This window comes from Chiloscyllium plagiosum, chromosome 15 (assembly GCF_004010195.1).
Source record: "Chiloscyllium plagiosum isolate BGI_BamShark_2017 chromosome 15, ASM401019v2, whole genome shotgun sequence".
NCBI classification, from domain to species: Eukaryota; Metazoa; Chordata; class Chondrichthyes; order Orectolobiformes; family Hemiscylliidae; genus Chiloscyllium; species Chiloscyllium plagiosum.
Genome location: NC_057724.1, coordinates 61,985,320 through 62,001,036, shown reverse-complemented (window position 1 = coordinate 62,001,036; position 15,717 = coordinate 61,985,320). Strand labels below are relative to the sequence as shown.

At 41.1% G+C, this 15,717-nt stretch overlaps 1 protein-coding gene across 5 annotated transcripts in view; it reads right to left on the bottom strand.

Moving 5' to 3' along the window:
- Positions 1-992: 992 nt before the first annotated feature.
- The window catches only part of col4a6 (collagen, type IV, alpha 6), a 421,315-nt gene continuing 406,590 nt past the window's right edge, over positions 993-15,717 (bottom strand). For all 5 annotated transcript variants that reach the window (XM_043705028.1, XM_043705025.1, XM_043705027.1 and 2 more), the window contains 5 exons: positions 15,356-15,502; positions 12,411-12,527; positions 8,475-8,666; positions 6,989-7,275; positions 993-4,695 (listed from right to left, as the gene is read on the bottom strand). In XM_043705028.1, the coding sequence (XP_043560963.1) occupies positions 4,435-4,695; positions 6,989-7,275; positions 8,475-8,666; positions 12,411-12,527; positions 15,356-15,502 (1,004 nt within the window). In that variant the 3' untranslated portion in view covers positions 993-4,434. The remainder of the gene's footprint in view (positions 4,696-6,988; positions 7,276-8,474; positions 8,667-12,410; positions 12,528-15,355; positions 15,503-15,717) is intronic.

Genomic DNA, 15,717 nt, shown 5'->3' with positions numbered 1-15,717 from the left:
ATTTCTTCATGAGGTTTTAGATCCCACTTTACTCTGTGTAATTAAAAGAAATGGGAGCATAAGGTAAATTCAGCACTTCGATGCACCTAGACATTAAAAAAATGCCTGACGAGCACAAAAGCCTTAAGAGCTGAAACCAACCCATTCTTCTTCACAGCAAGAGAGAAGACTGAGAGGAGAAGTCCGCTGGAGCTTCCACCTCACATATTACCTCAGATGGCACCAAGTTAGTATGAGTATACGTTTACCTTACATGGCTATGGAGGCATTTCTTGTTCAATCCTTAACTTTCTGGTGAACTTTTAAGCTCATTGAGATGAGGGATATTCCATGGAACATACAACACATAAAATAACCATTCGATCAATGTCAATACTGACCTTTAATTTAGGAAATGGAATACTTCCCTCAAATTGGAAATCTAGTAGATTCTAACCTCTCTAATCCAAAAATCTATCATTCAGAAAAAAACTGCTATTTGAAAATATTTTGAGCATTTGTTCAATGTCACTTTCGTACAATATTTTGGGAAAGAAACCATAGAAGGTGTTTAGATGAGGAAAACTCTTGTTTATATCATTTTTTTGTTAATGCAAATATTTACATCGACATTGTTTTCTGATCTCACACTTGATGGTTAGACCTTCCAGTATCATTCTATGATCCAGAAAATGTAAAAACCCAGAAATGTGTTGGACACAAGCATTCCAGACTGGAGAGGTTACTGTCTCCTGTTTCAAGTGTTTCCAGCTTGATTGAGCTTTCCATATTCTGTTCCAGCCAAATGCCTTCATGTCAGTCAGAGAAAAGGACTTCAAAACCCAATAATTTATCATTCCCATTCCACTTGGAGCAGAAATGCCAATCAGTGCCAAATTTAAGATAATGTTGCATTTGTGCTCACATCCTCCAGGATCTCAGCTGAGACTAACTCAAGCAGAGTTTCGGCAAGTCCCTTAGATTCAGCAGACAGAGGAGACTTTACAGAGTCCTTTTGACAAGAATACATGAATTTATTGTTTACTATCATTCGGCAGTTTATATATTTCTGCAACATCAATGGCCTAGGGAAAGCAATGTTGCCTTCTTAGCATTTAACATTTGGTTATTTGTTTTAAAATATTATAAATTGAATTTCTACAGCTTCAGAGTTTTTTTTTAGTACAAATATTTAAATTTTAAATTTCAGTAGTACCAAATGCCATTCAAAATAGAAACCTGATAACAGTAATTATATGTGACAATGTATTAAGCAACAACAAACAAAAAGGAGATAAAGTTTGGAATTATTTTCTTTAAAATCAGACATAAATCATTTCCAGATACAATGACAAGAGCACACTTAAAACCAATTCATCTAAATTCTGAAATGTACATTCTTTCCAAATTGGTGGAGGTTGGGTGGGGTTGTGGTGATTGAAGTTTTCAGAGACTCAGAAGCAGGTTCAAGAGATTACATACTGAATACACGATGCCCTGCCATAAGTAAATTGGGTTGAATACCCTAAATGCAGTGAAGCAATATAAAATAGCACCATTTTGAATACAAACACTTGTGGGTTTAAAAAGTATGTTGTTTTTCTTTGGCACAACAAGGGTTTGCCACTGTCTGGTTTTGAAGTGCACACAATTTTCCAATATTCTCTTAAGTCATTTGAGGATTTGGAAATTTTACCCTCAGAACTTAAGCCATGATTTAAATCCTTACCAGGCCTCTAATTACATTCTCAGTTGGCTTTTGAAAATGGCAAAATATTGCATCTCCACATCCTAAAATACTGTGCATTTGAACTGGCTATTCAATTCAAAAGCAGAGCTTTTTTATGAAGGTCCATTTTTAGCTGAAATTCTGCTTCAGCCTAATTGCCTTTTCTATCTCTGGCATATCCCTATTGCTTATTCTGGATTAAAGACAAAACCCTCGACTGTAATACTAAAAGCTACCTCTGAAAGAAAAGCAGCATGTTCATTGAAGACAGTTTCTGCACTCAGTAAAAAGTTTGGTGACCCATGGCTTTTTTGATTTGTAAATGGTGGAGTGATGAGTGGTTCACTAAACTGATAGCACCATTTATCCCCACATTGCAATACTAATGATTGACAGTAAATCACTGTAATTTGAATTGTGACAAAGATGGCTCAAATTGATGTCACATGCAACCAACACAACAAATGTTCCTCAGTTTTAGATTGAAGAAATAATAGTTCTGGCATTTGTAGTTTATGGTGTGACAGAGCCCTTTTAATTGGATTTGATCTACATACCAAGCACCAGTTCCTTTCTAAACTCTCATTAAAGACTGCCAAATCTCTTCTCTAAGCAAGTAGGAGAATAAAGCCCTCCCTGTCTATTGGCATCTCTCTACTGACTGGTTCTTAACCTATAATCAAAGCCAGAATGCAAAAATACCACATTTCCATTCATTTTTATTTTGCTACTAATTGCTAAATGCTGAAATTTTAACCAGTGCAACACAGTTAGTGAATACACCTGGGAATTTACATATTACGTAATGATTAACAGTGAATGCAGCAGTTGAATGCACCAAAAATGTGCCAAAACCATTTAGACCTGTGGGTAGGGAGGGACGTAGATGGGCATAATTCTGTGTTAAAGAATTCTGAGTTAATGATTAATAGTGATAGAGGAAAATTCACTGCATCTGCCAATTATATGTCATAAATTTGATAATTAACTATTGCAGACAGTCTTTGGTTGTTATTTACAACCTCTCCACTTAAGGGAACTGTATGTTTTTTTAAGGAGTAGACACAAAAAATAGAAACTCCATTGTGCAAATATGAATGAAAGCCAGTTAGATATATCAGTGCAGGTACACACTTGTTTATTGATTTCAATGACTCAGATCTATTCTGTGGTAGCAGAAAGAAAGTAAGGCAACAATTTCACTTTCTGAGGTAGCCGTGAACTGTAAGAGCATCTTTGTGATAAGTAAACGTGAACCTCCACAATATTTTTAGTTTCCTGCTATTCCTTCTACAGCCCTTTTCTAATGTGGCTTATGATCTAGGAAGTGCACGCGATAGTTTTAAACCTAGTCCCGCACACAATTTGTATTGCGGAAAAATATCTTGCAAAATGAGTATTTTAAAAATACTTTTTTCTTTGTGAGAATTACACAAATCATTCCTATTTCAGAAGAGTACATTTTAGTTTTTTTTATAATGAGGATGGGGAAGTTGGGTCAGCACACATCTTTTAAAATTAAATTTCACAATAAAGCAAATGTATTTACAGTATGTATATATATAAAAGCCTTTGAAACATAGACCAGTTTATCTTCAGTAGCTAACATTGAATTGCAACCACTTTGAACTGTCAGACATCTTTTGTTCAGCATCCCTATGCCCTGTCTCCTTGTCTGTAACTTCTGGTTCTTGAATCACATGCAACTCATTAATGATGCATGCAACTCCCAACCTAAATTGATCAAACTCATTTATTTGGGCAATTAAATTAGTTATTTCATTTTTTTATTTTATTAACACTGTACTTTCAAAAAGTAATTCAATAAACAAATATTTTTGGAATCTGCTTATCTTCTTTCTCATTGTTTTTGGTGTCTGAGTAACATTATTACATCTCTTCTGATATTTGTTTCTGACTAAATTTGAAAAATGGGTTCTCTTGCCTTAAAGCTTGCCATCTTCTGTCCTAGCCCCGATGTAAGCCTTTTGGGACACAGCTTAGAGGAAGGAAGCTGCAACCGAGATAAGTTGTAATATAATGGCAAAAAGGAAAATGCTTTGGTGTCATGCCAACTTGGAGAAGGGCACCATGTGTGATAATGCCAGGGATAATTTATAGGAGCATTAACAGTTTGCACTGAACAGTCAGGAATATGAAGAAACACAATTGGCAAAGATGTCTTAAAATAACTCAACCCCATGCCCAGTTTTCAAAAATGCCTGTGGAAGAGCTGGCATTTTCTTACAAGTGGGCGGTAGCATATCATGTGGCACAGCCCATCAGACGGACATGAGATGCTTAAGAGACATTCCCTAGCTTTACTATTCACAAATGAATTCACAACATCCTACACCTTTTTAGAATGTAGTGAACTCCAACTATACCATACTCAGGCATGGCATCAGCCTAATCAGTCTTAAAGAAGCTACTGAAAATAAACTGCAACTAAATAAGTTGGACAGAGCAGGCCCAGTAAATAATGACTTTAGCTGGTCCTTTATTTGTTCAGTGGAAGCTTAGTAGGTTAATAAAATGGGGTGGGGGGGACTTTGCATAGTTGTATGAATCAAGTTATGCCATTTGTTTTTAAAAATACAATCTGTTTTAGAAACCTTCTCCTCCTAATTTACAAAGTTTGTAAAACTGGCTGGTGATTCATCAAAAAGGCCTTTGTCAGCAGACCAACAGTCACGCCAGTCAGGCAGCTTTGAGCAAGCTGGCCGCTACAAATACTTGATGCAGACTTGACAGCGACTGACCCGAGTGCGCAGCTGACCCGCTTTCAGCGTCTCCGAGGGTGGCGATTCCACAAACTGCTGGCCCTCCTCCACGATGGTCAGCCAGAAGCTGTACTTGTTGGCAAAGTAGTGGCACGTGCCGCGGGCGCCATTGCATTCGATGAAGGGGGTGGAGCGGAAGTCCTCCAGGCAGGAGCCTGGCGAGACAAGAGACTGGCCTCCACCTTCAGCACCAGCAGCTGTGTGCTGGAAAGAGAAAGAATCCACGTGAGTGACAGCAGAGATACTTCGAGCGACTGCATTCTTTCAGTGATGACTGCCACCTGTAATAAGGCTGTGGTGCTATTAACCACTCTTGGCCAGGAAAAGGTGGACTGTATTGTATCTGCTTAACTATTGATGCTGTACTAGTTCTACCCCTTCTTCTCCAATGCTGCAATTTTATTAGTGTTCATCCACCATGATTCTATTGAGGCATTTGAGGGGCAACTAGAGCCAGAGGTTTCCACATGGAAACAGACCCTTCAGTCCACACCGACCAGATATCCTAAATTAATCAAGTCCTATTTGCTGGCATTTGGCCCACAGCCCTTTAAATCCTTCCTATTCATGTACCCATCCCTCGGGTGCCTTTTAAATTGTAATTGTGCCAGCCTCTACCACTTCCTCTGGCAGCTTGTTCCATACATGCGCCACCCTCTGCGTGAAAAAGTTGCCCCTCAGCTCCCTTTTAAATCCTTCTCTCTCACCTTAAACCTATGCTCTCTATTTCCCCCACTGTCATAAAAGGACTTTAGCTATTTATGCTCCTCATGATTGCACAAACCTCCATCGCTCCAAGGAAAGACGGCCCCAGCCTATTCAGCCTCTTCCTATAGCTCAAACACTCCAATCCTAGCAATATCCATGCAAATTTTTTCTGAACCCTTTCAAGTTTAGCAACATCTTTCCTACGGCAGGGAGACCAGAATCGAACGCAGTATTCTAAAAATGGCCTCCAATATGTCCTATATAGCCGCATCATGACATGTCAACTCCTACGTTAAATGCACCAATTAATGAAGGCAAGCATACCAAACTAATTGCTACTGAGAGGCCTCATCTCACTGCTCATTAGATTCAACAGGCAGGCATGTGTGAAATGCGGAAATGCCAGGTTTCATCCCTGTGCACTGCGGCCCAGTAAAGTTGCCTACTTTCTGTCTTGGTGCTAATTGAAAGCTGACAGGCTCCTGGTAGTTATGTCTTCCCGTGTTCGGCATCTCTGTCTAACATGTCCTGAAACCCTGCCTCATCTCACCCACCTTCCTGGGGCCTGCCTGAGATCCTGGAGATCCAGGTCCATAGCTGACTTTGGGTGCAGTACCAAGAAGGGCCACCATTTCTGATTGGCACTGTGGAGGCTGCAGAGCTGCTGGACCCCAGTTGGTCAGGAATTGCATGAAACAGGACTTGTCCCTGAAGGGACGTGGAAGTCTTATCTCATGCTAACTGAAGACATGACAGCCAAAAAAATTTAAAGTGGGGTGAACTGGACAAGTGAACTCAGGCAATGAGTTAACATTACACTAGGGAAGAATCAAATCTGTACCACATAAAATATACTGCTCCCTACACTAGTCCCACTTTGTCTCATTAGGTCCCTTGTCTTAAATGTTAGAACACTTCAAATGCTCATCTGGTTTCCCATCTCAACTACCCTCCCAAGCGATACACTTCAGACCCTTAACAGCCTCTAAACCTTTTCCCTTTCACTTTAAAATTATGCCTCCTTGTTATTGAGGATGTTATTGTTGTTAAGGGGCAACTTTTTCACACACAGGGTGGTGTGTGTGTGGAATGAGCTGCCAGAGAAAATGGAATAGGCTTGTACAATTACAGCATTACAAAGGCATTTGGATGGGTATATGAATAGGAAGGGTTTGGAGGGATATGGGCCAAGTGCTAGTCAGTGGGACTAGATTAGGTTAGGATATCTGGTTGGCATGGGCGAGTTGGACCAGAGGGTCTGTTTCCATGCTGTACATCTGTATGACTCTAAAACTATGCATACTTTCTCCTTCAACCTTGTGGGTGTGAAAATTAAATAAATAAATACGTGCATTCATACAATAATAGAGGGCATAGTGGCAAATACAAGACAGATCAGCATAAGGCCCGATAAACTTTGACTATGGACCCAAGATAAATTGACTTGTGGACACTCATCATCTATATAAAGAATGGGCACTTGAACGATGCAATACAATCTGTCCACTAGGTAGAAAAGAGAAAAAAACTGATGGAAAGAAATCCACATTTTAATGCTTAATAACTGGGATAGATTTTGCATGAGCCAATAACTTTGTGCACCTGGTCTCCTGACCTGTTCAGCAGAGTTGGAAGAGGGTGTTGCCTCCTCAGGAGCTTATGCAGAGCTGACCCTACCTGCAATACTTGTTGCTGCTGACTCAAGCCCTCTATCCCTCCCACACCTTGTTTAACACAAGTGAAGTGCCAATGGCAGGACCAATTACTGCCAAAAGAAGTTAGCACTAACCATAAGGAAAGAGTAACCTATCCACAGACTCCTCCAGCCTTCAGGGCACTGTGGAATGGTTATGTCCTGGCTATGCACAGCAATAGCCTGAGATGGCACCTCGCAGACTGAGCAGCGGCTGATGTAGCGTTGGATCTGCTGGTTGGAGACAGGCATCATGGGGATTGGGGCAGTGGTAGAAAGCCAGTAAGACTTGTCGTTCCTGTTTGCGTAGTGGCACACCTCATCAACATTGCAGTACAGGAAAGGCATAGTGGTGAAACGGGGCAAGCATGAGCCAGCCATTCCTGCAGAACAGCAAAGACGAGATTATTTTAAAATTGCATCCTGTACACTGTCTCGCATGGTTTCAAGAATATTTCACATGGTCACTCGTGCAATACTATATTCAACCATTGTGCATGACATAAACCTCATTCCTCACCATCAATGATTGACTTTTAAAATGCAATCAATAATCAGATAAATTCAGGCCCAATTTCTTCCAGGTGCCTTAAGCATGGGGTATTCCACTCCATGTACCGGAACCAGGGACACAGATTAAGAATTAGATCCCTCCCATTTAAGATTGAGATGAAAAGAATCCTTCTCATTTAGAATTGTTAGTCTATGGAATCCTCTTCCCCAGAGAGTAGCAGAGACAAGATTGAACAGCAGGGGAGGTTCAAGAGTCAAATGACCAACTTTTGCTTCACATTCATGTTCTTTTTTCCTTTTGTTGCTTTTAATTTTTTTTGCCATAATAATGCATGTTGAGATCCCTGTCTGTGGAAATAATTCATACATAGTACTTAACCACAGTCTACAAGCATTTGGGTATCATGAGCTATAGCCATGGTACACTGGCTTCATGTGGATATTGATGTCAGAGGCATAAACTGCAGCTTTCTCACACTGTCTCATTGAGATTTGGTACTTTGCATCATGACATTGATGTGTTCCTGGCTTTCACAAATTTTAGGGTGACCAGATTTTCAAAAGTCAAAACCAGGACAAATCAACAAACCATGGGAGGATGGAACTCCACAATGATTGGTGTATTTGGCAACCAATGGTAGGAGTCTGAGGGAGTGATTATTGAAGGCAAGAGATCATGTGATGACATCTGCCAGGGTAAGTTTGGCAACCTTACTCGATAGAATGTTTAAAAAGCTTCATCAGTAATGGGATTGTGGACACCAGACGAAGTGTCCCCTGTAGATAATAACAGAGTAAGTGGTGCACAGGTCCACTGTATGCAGTGCAATGCAGTGTACTTGGTGTTTCCCATGAAATTTCAAGCAGAGGTCTCTTCCCAAAAGGCCAATTTATTGCTGATGAAAACTGAAAATGTGAAAACGGAGACACCTGAGCAACTTATGGGAAATGTAGCTGAGACATTTAATTGAACTTCAGGACTTTCAGGCAAAATTGAAACAATATAATGACTGTAGCAGCATTTCTGGATAAATGGGTTTGCTCTGTGGCATAGTGTCTGTGGACTCACCCAAATCCTGGTTATGAGTCTTTTCTTGACCTTCCACAAACAGTAAGCTGTATCCATCCCACAATCTGTTCATTCCCAATGGGCAGGGAGGCACGCTATCTGATTGACTGTGTTTTACCAGCGTGTAGCCCACATTTACACTACGAGCTGGCATTCCTGGAAGTCCTGCTGTTCCCGGCTTCCCAGGGCTACCTGTTGCGAATTGGGGCAGGGACGAAGAAATAATTAGTGGTTATTTCTGTGGTTTTATAAATGTCAAAATACCAAGGCCATATGTTTACTGATTGCTTTCTTGCGTATATGATGTGGATACCACTGTGCTTTTGGCAATTATTGAAGTTAATGTAAGTCTCAAGTGATGCAAACTCTGCATGAATGTCGGAATTCAAATCCACACTAATGGCAATAATTTATTTCAGCTTTACGCTGTCCGCAAGCTGGAACTCAATGGTGGTGCTCCAGACTCTGAGTCAGGCAGATGAAAATTCAGATTTTATGCCAGAGACTTGAGAACATAGCCTCAACTGACAACTCCATTAAGTACTGCACTGTTGAAGTGCTGACTATCGGACATTAATCTGGGCTCCTGTCTGCCATCTTGGATGGATGTAAAATATCTTTTCTCCAAACATGGATAAAACAGTTGAATTTAAGGGTGAGGGTGGAAGCCAAGCATTTGACCAAGGAGCCAAAACTGAAGTCAATGGGAACTGGGGAAAGCTCTCCATAAAGAAAGGTGGTTGTGGTTCTTTAAAGTGAATCACATCAGATTAAGAACATCAATGAAGTAGTTCCTCAGGGTAGTGACTTAGACTGAACAAGCTACAACTGCTTTCTCAATGACCTTTCCTCTATCCTAAGGTCATAAGAAATGGGGATGTTGACTGATGATTAACGGGCATCAGCACTGTTTGCAACTTCTCAGACACTGAAGCAGTCAGCGTCAATATGTAGCATGACCTGGACAATTGCTGGCTGATAAGTCGCAATTAACCTTCATATTACACAAGGGCCAGACAATGATCAAATAATTCATAGAATCACAGTCATAGACTCATAGAAATCTACAGCAAAGAGGAAGACCCCTTCGACCCATCATCTCCACAATAGTCAAAACAAACACCTAACTATTCTAATCTCGTTTGCCAGCACTTGGCCCAGAGCCTTGGCATCACATGTGCACATATAAACATAGGAACAGGAGTAGGCCATTCAGCCCTTGATTCTGGATTAGCACAGCAGTTCCTGATGAAGGGCTTTTGCCTGAAACGTCGATTTCGAAGCTCCTTGGATGCTGCCTGAACTGCTGTGCTCTTCCAGCACCACTAATCCAGAATCTGGTTTCCAGTATCTGCAGTCATTGTTTTTACCTCATTCAGCCCTTGAGCCATTCAATAGGTTTATGGCTGATCTGATAACTCCATAAGGTCTTTGGCCATAAACCCAAGTTCCTTTGCTTAACAGAACAAATCTATCTCAGATTTAAAATTAACAACTGATCCAGCAGCCAGTGCAACTTTGGGAAGAGATTGATAAACATCTACCATTCTTTGTGTGTAGAAACACATCCTAATATCTCTCCTGAATGGTCTGATCCCAATTCTCAGACAATGCCTCCTGGTTCCAGAATCCCCAACCAGTGGAAATAATTTATCTTTATCCTCTCGTTTCCTGTTAATATCTTGTAGGCTTCGATCAATCACCCCTTACCCTTCTAAATTCTAGAGAAAACAGGCCTAATGCGTGCAATCTTTCCTCATAACATAACTTCTGAAGTCCAGGTATCATTCTTGACTCTCTCCAAGGGCAATATATCTTTACAAAGCTGTGGTTGCCAGATCTGCTCACAGTACTTCAAGTGAGGCCTTTGCTTAATATATCTCAATCATGTCCCCCCAAGTCTCTTCTGTTCCAAATAAAAGAACCTATTTCCCAAAAGAATATCTGTTACTTAGAAGGTACAAGTCAAGAGTATGATGGAATATGTTCATTTGCCTGGATGAGTGCAACTCTAACAGCATGCAAACACTTCAGGACAGCATGCCTTCAGGACAAAGCAGTCCACTTGACTGACACCTCCACAACAGGTACATAGTGGTCTCTGTTTATACCATTTATAAGACACACTATAGCAACACACTAAGGCTCTTTCAACAGCACCTTCCAAATATGCAACATCTACCAGCTGGACACTCAAGATCAGCAGACAGATGGGAGGAACACTATCTGCAATTTCCCCTTTAAGCTATACACCATCCTGACTTAGAAATATATCACCATTACTTCACTATCACGGAGTCAATATTCTGAAACTCCATTCTTAACAGCACCATGGGTGTATCTATGGAAAATCGACAGCAGCACTTCAAGAAAATTGCCTATTGCCAGTATTTCAAAGGTAATAAAGACAGGGAATTAAATGCTGGACTAGTCAGTAAGGCACACATCCCATTGGACCAAGAAACAAAACAGATGAACATTTAAATTTAGCATGGTAAAATGAGAAGTGATGTATTTTGAAAGGCAGGTTTACAAGAAACAGTCTAAACTAAAATGGTCCAGCCAAAATGTCAGGTGGAGGAATTCACATATCCAAATCAACTGCCAATGCAAGGGAGATATGCCAAACCTTTAGGCTTCAGCTAGAGAACTGCAGACAGAAAAAATGTCAAGTAGTCAGATAAAGAGGTATTAGTATTATCAATCAAATTATAAAAAATGTTTTTGAGGAGCATTGTAATGCTGGAGATGCTGATTGACGCAGAGAGGTTTAGGGAGAGAGTTTCAGAACTGAGGACCAGGGAGCTGAAGAGATAGGTGGGTTTCAATGTGCTGCCTCGTGGTGAGTTTGCAGGCAGAGGGGGATGGCAGGTGGAGAGGGGGTTCACCTGGCAGAAAGATGGCAGGTAAGGAGCCCATCACCTTCCTAACTCTCCTACAGACTGCTTTTATACCCTGTTACCAATCAAAGCCCTTAAATAGGCAATTGATTTTTACTCAGTGCCAGGTGGGCAGCTCACCATAATGGAGGGTACAAAGTAAACTCTGACAGGGTCACTCGTGAGCTTCTTCGGGATGGGGGAGGACCCATTTTTTTGAGGAGGTGGGCCTTGGTGCTGACCCTTCTCCTTTGCTCACGGTCCCTGGCCCACAATCCCTATATAATCATAGAATCCCTACAGTGCAGAAACAGGCCCTTCAGGCCAACAAGTCTTCACCAACCCTCCGAAGAGTAAACTACCCAGATCTATTTACCCCTGACGAATGCACCCAAACTACATGTCCCTGAACACTGTGGACAATTTAGCACTGCCAATCATCCTAACCTGCACATCTTTGGATTATGGGAGGAAACTGGAGCACCCAGAGGAAACCCACACAGACAAGGGGAGCATGTGCGAACTCCACACAGACACTCACCCGAGGCTGGAATTGAACCTGGCACTGTCAGGCAGCAGTATTAACCACTAAGCCACCGTACCACTCCTCTTCCACCTTTGCCCATCTGATTGGATCCTTTGGTGATTCCAGTAGCATTATCAGCTGTCATGAGCCTCTCACTGGCTGGAAGCTCTCATCAGTATCAAGCTACTGTTCTAGCACTTGGTCACTAGTCCTAATACCGCAACATGTGACAGGGTGTCAAATGGTATAGCAAACATATTTTAAAATAATAACATAATGATGAGCATGATCATTTTCCACAAACTGCATTGGTGGCAAGATGTTCAGGCAGCTCATGTACAAAGGAATCTCAAAATGAATTCAAAAATCTGTTCTATGTTGACAACAACATGAGAAACATTTCCAATAAATGTAATTCTGCATCCATATCTCTTCAAACTTGATGAAGTTATTTCAGGAGTTAAGATAGCACCATCTTGTTGAGTTTAAGCACAGAGAGCTAGCTTTAAATTGTTTCCATACTTGGCTTACCTTCTAATCCAGGTGGTCCAGGATATCCCTTCAGGCCTGGATCTCCTGACATACCTGGAAGGCCAGGTAAACCATTTGGTCCCACTCTACCTGATTTCCCAGGCTGGCCTTTGACACCTAAATTAATAATGAAGACAACAAATATTTATCATCAACATAATTGCAGCAGTGTGGATGCTTGCATTTTTCACAGGGAGGCAAGCAATAGTCTTAAGTTGGTATCAAAGTAGAGCTAGTTTGAGATGTCCTGTTGTAATACTGCACCCATACACCTTTATAGCTACATAATTGTCTTTTTGTCAGTATACATATTGGAGAATACGGAGATACAGGCTACAAGATTAGATGGGATTGAGGTTGACAAAGAGGAGGTTTTAGCAACTTTGGAAGATCTGAAAATAGTTAAGACTATAGGATTTATCCTTGAATTCTCTGGGAAGCCAGGGAGGAGATTGCAGAGCCTTTGGCTTCGTTCTTTATGTCATCATTGTTGACAGGGGTAGTGCCAGAATAATAGCAAATGTTGTTCCCTTGTTTAAGAAGGGGAGTCGGGACAACCCTGGTAATTATAGGCCTGTGAGCCTTACTTCAGTTGTGAGTAAGGTGTTGGAGAATGTTATAAGAGATAGGATTTATAATCATCTGGAAAGGAATAATTTTGATTAGGGATAGTCAACATGGTTTTGCAAAGGGTAGGTCGTGCTTCACTAACCTCATTGAGTTCTTAGAGAAGGTGACAAAACAGGTGGATGAAGGTAAAGCAGTTGGTGTGGTGTATATGATTTCAGTAAGGCGTTTGATAAGGTTCCACATGGTAGCCTATTGAACAAAATACAGAGTTTTGGGATTGAAGGTGATTTAGCGGTTTGGATCAGAAATTGACTAACTGATGAAGAAAGAGGGTGTTGGTTTATTGGAAATATTCAGTTACCAGCGGCGGGCCACAAGGATCTGTTTTGGGGCCACTATTATTTGTCATTTTTATAAATGATCTGAACATTGACTTAGAAGACTGGGTTAGTAATTTTGTGGATGACACCAAGGTAGGCAGAGTTGTGGACAGCGATGAAGGATGTTGTGGGTTACAGAGGGACATAGGTAAGATGCAGAGCTGGGCGGAGAAATGGCAAATGGAGTTTAATGTGGAAAAATGTGAGGTAGTTCACTTCGGAAGAAGTAACAGGAATGCAGAATATTGGGCTAATGATTCAGAGGAGATTTACCAGAATGTTGCCTGGTATGGAGGGAAGGTCTTACAAGGAAAGGCTGAGGGAACTGAGGCTGTTTTTGTTGGAGAGAATAAGGTTGAGAGGTGATTTAATCGAGACATATAAGATAATCAGAGGTTTAGATAGGGTGCATAGTGAGAGCCTTTTCCCTCAGATGGTGAAGGCTAACACAAGGGGACATAGCTTTAAATTGAGGGGTGATAAATATAGGACAGATATCAAAGTAATTTCTTTACTCAGAGAGTATTAGAGGAGTACCTGCCTGCAACAGTAGTAGACTCGCCGACACTAATGGCATTTAAATGGGCATTGGACATACAGATGGATAATGATAGAACAGTGTAGGTTAGATGGGCATCAGATTAATTTTGCAGGTCGGTGCAACATCGAGGGCCAAAGGGCTTGTACTTTGCTGTATTGTTCTACGTTCTATATTCTAACAATGCAAATCACAACTGGAACATAATCACACCAGGGTTCAATGTCCTGGTGTGCACAACAGCTTCTTAGAAGTGGAACCAGATAATGGTGTATTATGAGCCACAATGCTGTTCTGTGCCAGCGAGGGAACACTGAATAGAATAATCTACCCTCAAGTTATTTATAAGTTTAGAACATTTACATTCTGTCAGATGAATCCTCATGTATCCACAACGTAATAGCCAGAGAATGGGGTAAATTCCTAACCTATTTATACTCCAACATGTGAGAACAAATTCTGGCAATTGCCTTCCCTAAAGGACATTAGTGACCCAGATGGGCTTTTGTTGACAATGGTTTCATTAGATTCTTAATCCAAAATATTCTTTTTTATTTGAATTCAAATATTACTATCAGCCATAGCAGGATTTGAACTCAGATTCCAAGAGCATTACCTGGGTCTCTGGACTAATAGCCCACTGATAATTCCACTGGGCCATCATCTCCCTGGATAGCTTCCACCAGGCACTTGTTTGAGCTAATAACTCAGGGAACTGCAGAACTGCAGAACAAGGACGTCTACTCATGACAGAATTGGGACTAGATTGGGTTGGGATATCTGGTCGGCATGGACGGATTGGACCGAAGACTCTGTTTCCATGCTGTACATCTCTATGACTCTATGACTCTAATTGGGGCTTGATTCAAATTAATATTAGGAAAAGTGAATGTTTCTCTGACTTGGGCTGTTTTGAGGCTGCATCAGCAGCTTGGGATGACTTTGAACCATTGATAGCCTGAAAATATACAAAAACTAAATTTGCTAAGTAAGTACCCATCTCTTTTCTGCTTAATGACATCACTGCTTCTCGAAACTTGAGATCGTTTTGAATTGGGACTACATTGGGTTGGGATATCTGGTCGGCATGGACGGATTGGACCGAAGGGTCTGTTTCCATGCTGTACATCTCTATGACTCTGCCCAATTTTCTCATCCCATTAGACCCAATGGATTCCTGACCAGACAGGTGATCCACCATAAAGTGAAGACAAGCCTCACCTCCCTCAGTCTACCTTCTTCCTACATTCTAAAAAGGATATTACAAGTTCATACCCGGGCAGGACACTTCACCACAAGGTCTAGATTTAGCTCATCTTCTGTCTGATTTTTGTGTTGTTGACTTCTGTACCATAACCCCGAGCTGTTTGCTAGAGCAAAAACCATTTGATTGACTGTGAAATACAACTAAAGCAATGACATTGAAAACATGTGATCTAACAGTAAGTTAAACATACCTGGAAATCCTAAATAACCAGGGATACCTTGATTTCCCGAAGAACCAGATAAACCAGCAGGTCCGGGCAGACCTGGGGGACCGGGGACTGGTGATGCGAGTATAATTTCTGATACCGCTCCTGGTAAGCCTTGTTCTCCTGGAAAACCTGCGCAGGACACAGTGATTCATTGATTATTTACTGTGCAAAGAAAGAGCATGGCTGGATACCAGCTGAAAAGGATCATTTTAAAAGCAGAATGTAGTCAGATCATAGGAAATCAGAAGGCCAGGTCATATATAACCATGCAAGCCTGCTCTGCTAGTCAATATGATCATGCCTGAATCTCTATGCAGAGACTAGTTTCCCACCCTATTCTCAAA